The 7,037-nt window shown below is 34.1% G+C and overlaps 1 protein-coding gene across 1 annotated transcript; it reads right to left on the reverse strand.

Annotated features, from left to right (window-relative positions):
• Positions 1 to 1,204: 1,204 nt before the first annotated feature.
• Positions 1,205 to 6,780, reverse strand: LOC120253482 (receptor homology region, transmembrane domain- and RING domain-containing protein 2-like). Its single transcript, XM_039261816.1, is given in 8 exon segments — positions 1,205 to 1,795; positions 1,797 to 2,102; positions 2,105 to 2,212; positions 2,214 to 2,305; positions 2,780 to 3,181; positions 3,665 to 3,889; positions 6,330 to 6,571; positions 6,647 to 6,780. Coding segments are annotated over 7 exon segments (1,341 nt in total). The 5' UTR covers positions 6,469 to 6,571; positions 6,647 to 6,780; the 3' UTR covers positions 1,205 to 1,726.
• Between the last annotated feature and the right edge of the window lie 257 nt (positions 6,781 to 7,037).

The raw sequence follows: 7,037 nt of genomic DNA on the forward strand, positions 1-7,037 counted from the left end.
TACCATATTGTCATCAAGAATCCTTCTCTTCACCCGGCTAAAAGTCGCGATATTCTTAAGATCCATAAAACTACGATACTAGTATTTGAATTTTTAAGAAATGAAGAAATACAAAATAATAATAATAATAATAATAATAATAATAATAATAATATTTTATTATCTCGATGCCTTACACAAATATCAAAACATTACTCATTACATACGCTAAAACAAACTGATAAGACTCTACAATTTATTGAACTAAATAACAAACAAAGATATCGACTAATAACTTTGAATTATTCTTCAACATATTCACTTAAAAAAACACCCATAGCCTTTTATTCATGGCATAGCTATCAAACTCGGCCTGAATAATGACTCGTTCATAGCTCCGGGTCTTGGGTTAACAACCGGTTCAACCGTTGGGACAATCGGGTTAATGTCAAATTAATAAAATAAAATATTTTATATTATTTATATTTATATTTTTTTATTAAAATTCAAAATACTTATTTTTTTAGCATAATTATCAACTATCGATTCATAGTTCATACTAATAATAATTTTAATAAATAAAATAAAAACATAGTTTTATAACAAAATCAACTTTAAAATTTAAAAAACTGTGATCCATCCGAGTTATTAAAACAGATTTGACTGATTTTAACAATGTTGATGTCTTAAACGGGTTAAAAGCTAACCCAGCCCAATTTAAGATCCAAATCACCGAGTTGAGCGATCAGACCGTTAGGCCGGTCCAAGTTTAATAACCATGATTCATGGATTCAATTTCTAATAAAAACCTTTTGTATTAAAAAAACCAAAACAGAGAATCACCTTGAATCATGGATTCAATTGCTAATAAAAACCTTTTGTCTTAAAAAAAACCAAAACAAAGAATCACCTCTCAAAGGAATGGATATTTCATTTCTTTCTGACTCCTAAGTTATACAATATAAAAATATAAAAAAAAACAAAAGAAAAAGAAAATGTAAGTGAGGAACTCCAATGCCTAAATGAATCATTTAAAAATCAATAACGATAAAACAAAGCCTAACAAAAATTCCAAAGCATAGATTTATTTAAAGGTATCGATACCACAGTATTTTCCATGCATTTTGATTTTGATGCTTAATCAATACCAGAGTAAAAACCAAACATAGAATAGCAAATAATGTGCAAGTGTCAAAACCAAAAACAAGTAGATAATGCAGTAATAGCCTCTAAATGAAACTCAACTATACTTCACATTCACATTAACCGAACACATGGAGTTTAAACATATGTAACATTGTAACCATATAACCATGTCAGAAAAGTTATCAGTAACTAGAAGGCATCAGTTTAGCTTCACATATTTATACACTCAAAGGAGACATGGCGGGAAGAAAACATGAAGGGTTCTTCATGGATATCACCACACTTCAGCAACGACGGTGAAAGTTTTGCACATTTGATACCCATTGAACAGAAGACACAGTTCGAAGGATCCTCACCAGCATGCTGTGATCATTAAGCATCATTAGATCCCTCGGAAGGCACCAACATATTGAAACCATATTGAAACTGAGAACAAGAGAGAACAAGAAAACTGCGGTTCCATAAGAAGCATCTCTTTCTTTGAAAACCAACAGCCTGCCACAATGATCTGAAGATTTGCTGGAATTGTACAATACAGTATTTTGTAGCACAACCAAGCAAGGCGAAAACCAGAAAACCACTTCTCAGATGGCATGAAAGATCAACACCCTGGCAGAGATTCAGCAGAGGCTAATACGGAAAAACTCGATTCTGATTCATTACAATGCCGGAGGATGCAGGGATGGACGACCAGAAGACTCGACAAGATGGCTCGGTGATCCATTGGTTGAGCTAGGAATATAAGGGGAGAAGTATCTAGAATTAATGGAAGAAGACAAGGGTGCACCGACGGAATGAGGAGATATGAGATAAGAGTGAAGTGATCTGTTGGAGGACGCATGTCTTAGATTCACAGAGTTTCTACTGAAACTTATTGAAGGTGAGTTATTTAAGGAGGACCTATGTGAATTAGGAATATAGGCACTTGAGAGAAATGAGTTCGGGACGATGATGGAGGCCTGGGAGGGTGAGCTATTTGTATTGAAGGAGTCAAAGATGCTGCTGAATGGAAAGATGCCAATCTAGTAGATGAAGATAGAGATGACGCAGCAGAAGAAAGTAGCAGGGTGCATTCAGAGGCAGGAGGGATCACTAGAGCTTGTTCTGGCATCTCTCTTGCACACAGGGCAAAATGATCTCCACGCGGTAAGCCATGAATCTACGCAAAAAGCATGGAACTCTGCACAAAATTTGAATAAAGCATTTAGGATGGACTCCTAAAAGCAGATAAATAAAAATTTAGCCATACAGACTGCTAATAATTGGAATCGAAAATATAAGCTCATGTAGATGCAATCAATTATAATGTAAAGTTGGTATCGTTGGTCTTTCATATGTCTTACAAAGGGAGTTCATACATCAATGCAAAATGTATAGAAAAAATAAATATATGACAAACATTACATAATTCTTACGACTAATCGGCAATCTATGTTTCATGAGAAACTGTATTATGGCTCACTAGGAATATAAATACCAAATGTTATCTACAGTAAGTTGTATCGTGACTTACAACTAAAACCAGGGCATGAGTTTTTATTAGCAGCAAAAGTGTGTTCAAAATGTATGCAAAGTCACATTTCAGAGAAACTACATGCAAATGGATTTGTGCACACCACAAAAGAAAAGGACCAGAATAGAGAAGGAAACATACTGTGACGACAAGGAAGAACTCTGAGCTTATCCCCAACATTGTAATCTTCCAAGCATATAGCACAAGTCATAGAAGTGCAGTTATCCTCCAAAACAGAAGTGAATATCAAACTCGGCATGGCTTTAACCAACCGTTTACTCATTCCATGGAATTCTCTGACAGGAAGGCTAGGAGTTTCATGCCTTACACGATGTCTGCGCACAAAGAAGCATGTAGCCAGGACAGCAGAGACAGCAAGCAGCGATATGAAGGAGATGGCCATGATTGACCAAGCTGAATTTTCATTGTTTGGTAAAATCCAGAACTCCATGTCTGTACGGCCAGCATATTCCTTCAGTTTCTCACCAGAGGCTTTTGAGACAAAAATAGCATGTATATGAATGCCGCCAGGCGTTCCTGCCACTGCTATGTTTTAAATAAGCACATGCCTTAAAAGAATTATCTAATAAAAACAAAGAGTGCTAAATGATCTTGATTCTTAAATAGTTGTCCTAAAAAGAGAAGCATTAACTTTCAATAAGCACCACCATTAAATACCAAGAGTTAGCTATATTCATAATGTCATTAAGAAGCCAAAAACCAAATAAACGAGATACAAGATGTTGTTGAAATATCATTATGACACATCGAGCCAATCAAACAGTAGACAAGAATGACAAAATGAAATATTTTCAGTGGGTAAGTCCAAAGTGGTTGAAAGGAAGCCACCATAAAATCTAATAACCTGAATTAGATATTCTCCCATATCTTGTAAACGGACTATTAGTGTATAGTAAAGATCAACTATGCATACCATTTTCAAATATATAAAGATGAAAATTACTATGAGAGAAGGGTCAAATTTTAGTGACTATGAGCTATGATGACAGAAGAAAGAAGCATTACTTGAAATCAGAACATCACTATCTTCATTATCATATACAATAGCAGCCTTGAATCCAGCAATCTGCGCATTTCTAACTTTTTCATCAAATGTGCATCCACCTCGTACAATTAGTGCAAATGGAGGATTTGGATTACTACCAACTGCCTTTGTCAAATGAGTGCATGCATCAAGTGGCTCTGCGACATATAAGACCCCACATTCACCGGACGCTTTTATTGGTGAAGCTGAGAAGATAGGACAACACTATGTAAAACTCATAATAAAAAATCACAATAGATCAGACAGCAAATAATAAATATTTATTGGCCCATACAGATCAAAATATAAAGAAACAAAGAACGCTATATGCCAAATCAGATGCTAAATAGTTTAATGTAAAAATAGAATGATTTCAAACGAACAGTATAACAGGCCATTGCCCTACTCAAACCAACAAATTCAGCAAGGCACATAATGTACTTTTGCTAACACCACATCATTTGTTTCATTGCATTGTAAATAATTATATTAAACTTCCATACAGAGCTGATCCTTCTGTTCTTCTCATAGAAGTCCACTAGATGTTGTCAAACCCTCAATATCTAGATCAAATATGAACTAGCAAACCAGTTTTATTGGATATGCTGGGCAAGCATATAGAAGTAGACAATAGACACAGCCTAAGCAATCGAATCCATGATAAGAGCTCATATGGGAAAAAGAATATTGTGAATATGTTACTCTGAGTATATAGCATTTCTGGGAAAAGTATACAAGAATCTTTTATGTTCAGCAGTTTTTGTGGTGTGTCTTGAGCCTTGCCATATATTTGGGCTTCACAATTTGGCTTTTATTGAAGGACGACCCAAACTATATGTTGCATGGTCTTATTAGATACCTCCTTTAATAAGTTAAGTCCTCAAAGCAATCTATAATGTTAAACTGGAACATAATAGCCAAGGATCTCCAATATTGAAAGGCATAACTGTAATCAGAATTAAAAGCCAAATGCTATACTTACATCCAACAAAAAATTGCTTAAATAAAAAATTACCAGTCATTCATGTTAAACATTCGCCTCTTCACTAATCCATGAACATAAAAATAACCAGTTAAATACCATCAAACCAATCAATGAAATAAAATTACATACAAACATGCACCAAATAGCAAAGATGGGCCTGAGAAAGTTAGAGATCTTTCTTATCAAATCTAAGTAGCTAGTCTTTCTATATTGCATATATCATCTGTAATTTACTATTTAAATGTAAATATAGGAAGAGATCACATGCCCCTTCACTCTTGTACAAATACGGCTATGACATAACTATCAAAAAAATATCCAATCATTTATGCAAGATAATATTTCTAACCAAATGTATTGTTTACCACCAACTACCCCCACTTTTAAGATTCAACAATAACAGAAAAAGTTGTCGATTTCCTTCCAATAAAAGCCAAATCAGACACAACAAAAAATATATAGGACGTTCTCCTCGATATTGCCAACCTCAAACTTTACTCACCAGGAGAAACAATGTTGTAAGCATTCCTAAGTTTTGCTCTTAGACTAGCCTATCAGTACACTCATTCTAATTGATCAGAAGAAATTCACATCCTCAGCCCTAATCCCAAAGAGCTCGTAAAAGCATAAAAGACTAAACTAGAAGCTATCCAAAGATTGCCAACTTGGTTGAGCAGACATGCAGATGCCTTGAGGAAAAAGATGACCACAATACACATAGAGCAAAGTTGTACTCCCTCCGTTCCTTTTTATCTGTCATAAACCCATTGTCCTTTTTATCTGTCATTTTTGAATATCAAGAAGCATTTATTATTTTTTTTTCCAAAATTACCCTAACACTCTATTCAATTCCCTTCTTGAAATTTAATATGAGAGATAAATGTGAAGATATAAATTAGGGGTAATTTTGGAAAAATAACTAATTTCTTATTAAATTATGTGAAATAACCAACTTTCTTAGTATGTGAGATTTAGTTATTCATGACAAATAAAAAGGAATGAGGGAGTACTTCACAAGGCAAAAAAAAATTTAAAATACTAGGTGAGAGTGATTTGAATGTGCTACAATGGAAATATATTGCAGCACCTTGCCAAAGTTAGGGCTTTCTATGACAAACCAAGCTAGGGTTTTACATTGAAACTTAGAAATTAAAATAATGCAATCACAACACAACTGGATGTACTATCAAACAGTGAGCTTTTGTTTCATACCATACCAAAGAGAATGCAAACCAATGAAACCACCAAGTCTACAGTCAGGGTCATGATTCATGAAAAGAACACCACCAGAACTTATTTCAACAATATATAAAATTATAAATCCTTTTATTCAACAAATAATAAACATATAAACTAGTCTCAATATGTTTGTGCTTAGATTGAAGACACAGGATCTTTCTTCTTCTTCTTCTTTTTTTTTGGAGCTTGTTCAAACCTGAGTGAAGCTACCAGATTGACAACAAATGAGTGATAATTGCATAAAAAAAATTTTTTTTCTCCCCTTCCCCTTGAATTCAAAAGAAACCCTAAAACAGAACAGCTCCATTCCATCAAACAAATCCAACAAATATCCCAAAAGTAAATCCAATCAATATGCAAACAATCCCAAAAAATTCACAAACCAAAACACAAAACACAGAAAGAAAAACTAAAGAACTCACCAAAGTTCGCCTCAACATCATCAAACGACAAGGTCACGTTCTTCCCAATCACCACAACGTTCGCCGCCGCAAACTCAAAGAAAATAAAATCAAACAACACAATCACAAACGCAAACGCAAGCGACAACCTCCCTCCCATCTGCAATCCCACAAACCTCACGATCTACGAACCCAAAACGCAAACTTTTCAAGCCGAATCAAACCCGCCGCCGTCCAGAAAGAAGCTAACAAGGTATCAGAAACTTCACCAGATGAAAAACCCACCATTAGACAACCAAAGAAGGATTTTTAAGGAGAATAGGGCGAAAAGGAAGCACCTTGTAGCTATAGATGGATACATCCGCTTCCATGAGAAAGAGAAGAAGAAGAAGAAGAAGAGGAAGCGATTTGGAAGAGCTGGATCTTTCTCTCTTTTTTTCCTCTCTGTCTCTTGCGGTGCCGAAATGGATATTTTTTTTAATAAAATTAATAAACTAAAAATATATATTTAGTATTTTACAAATAAACCCTTTATAATTTTAATTTCAAATAAACCCCTCATTTTAATAAAATTTATTTCAGTATGGATAGGGGGTTTTTATTTTTATTTTTGGTCTCCATCTTATTTGTAAGGATTAAAGATATTTGCACTTGTGACCAAAAACAAAGATATTTATACTTTGCTCAAGTTTTTTTTTATTTTTAGTTTATATTTTATATTTTTATTTG

The sequence above is a fragment of the Dioscorea cayenensis genome, unplaced genomic scaffold (assembly GCF_009730915.1).
Source record: "Dioscorea cayenensis subsp. rotundata cultivar TDr96_F1 unplaced genomic scaffold, TDr96_F1_v2_PseudoChromosome.rev07_lg8_w22 25.fasta BLBR01000101.1, whole genome shotgun sequence".
Classification (NCBI taxonomy): domain Eukaryota; kingdom Viridiplantae; phylum Streptophyta; class Magnoliopsida; order Dioscoreales; family Dioscoreaceae; genus Dioscorea; species Dioscorea cayenensis.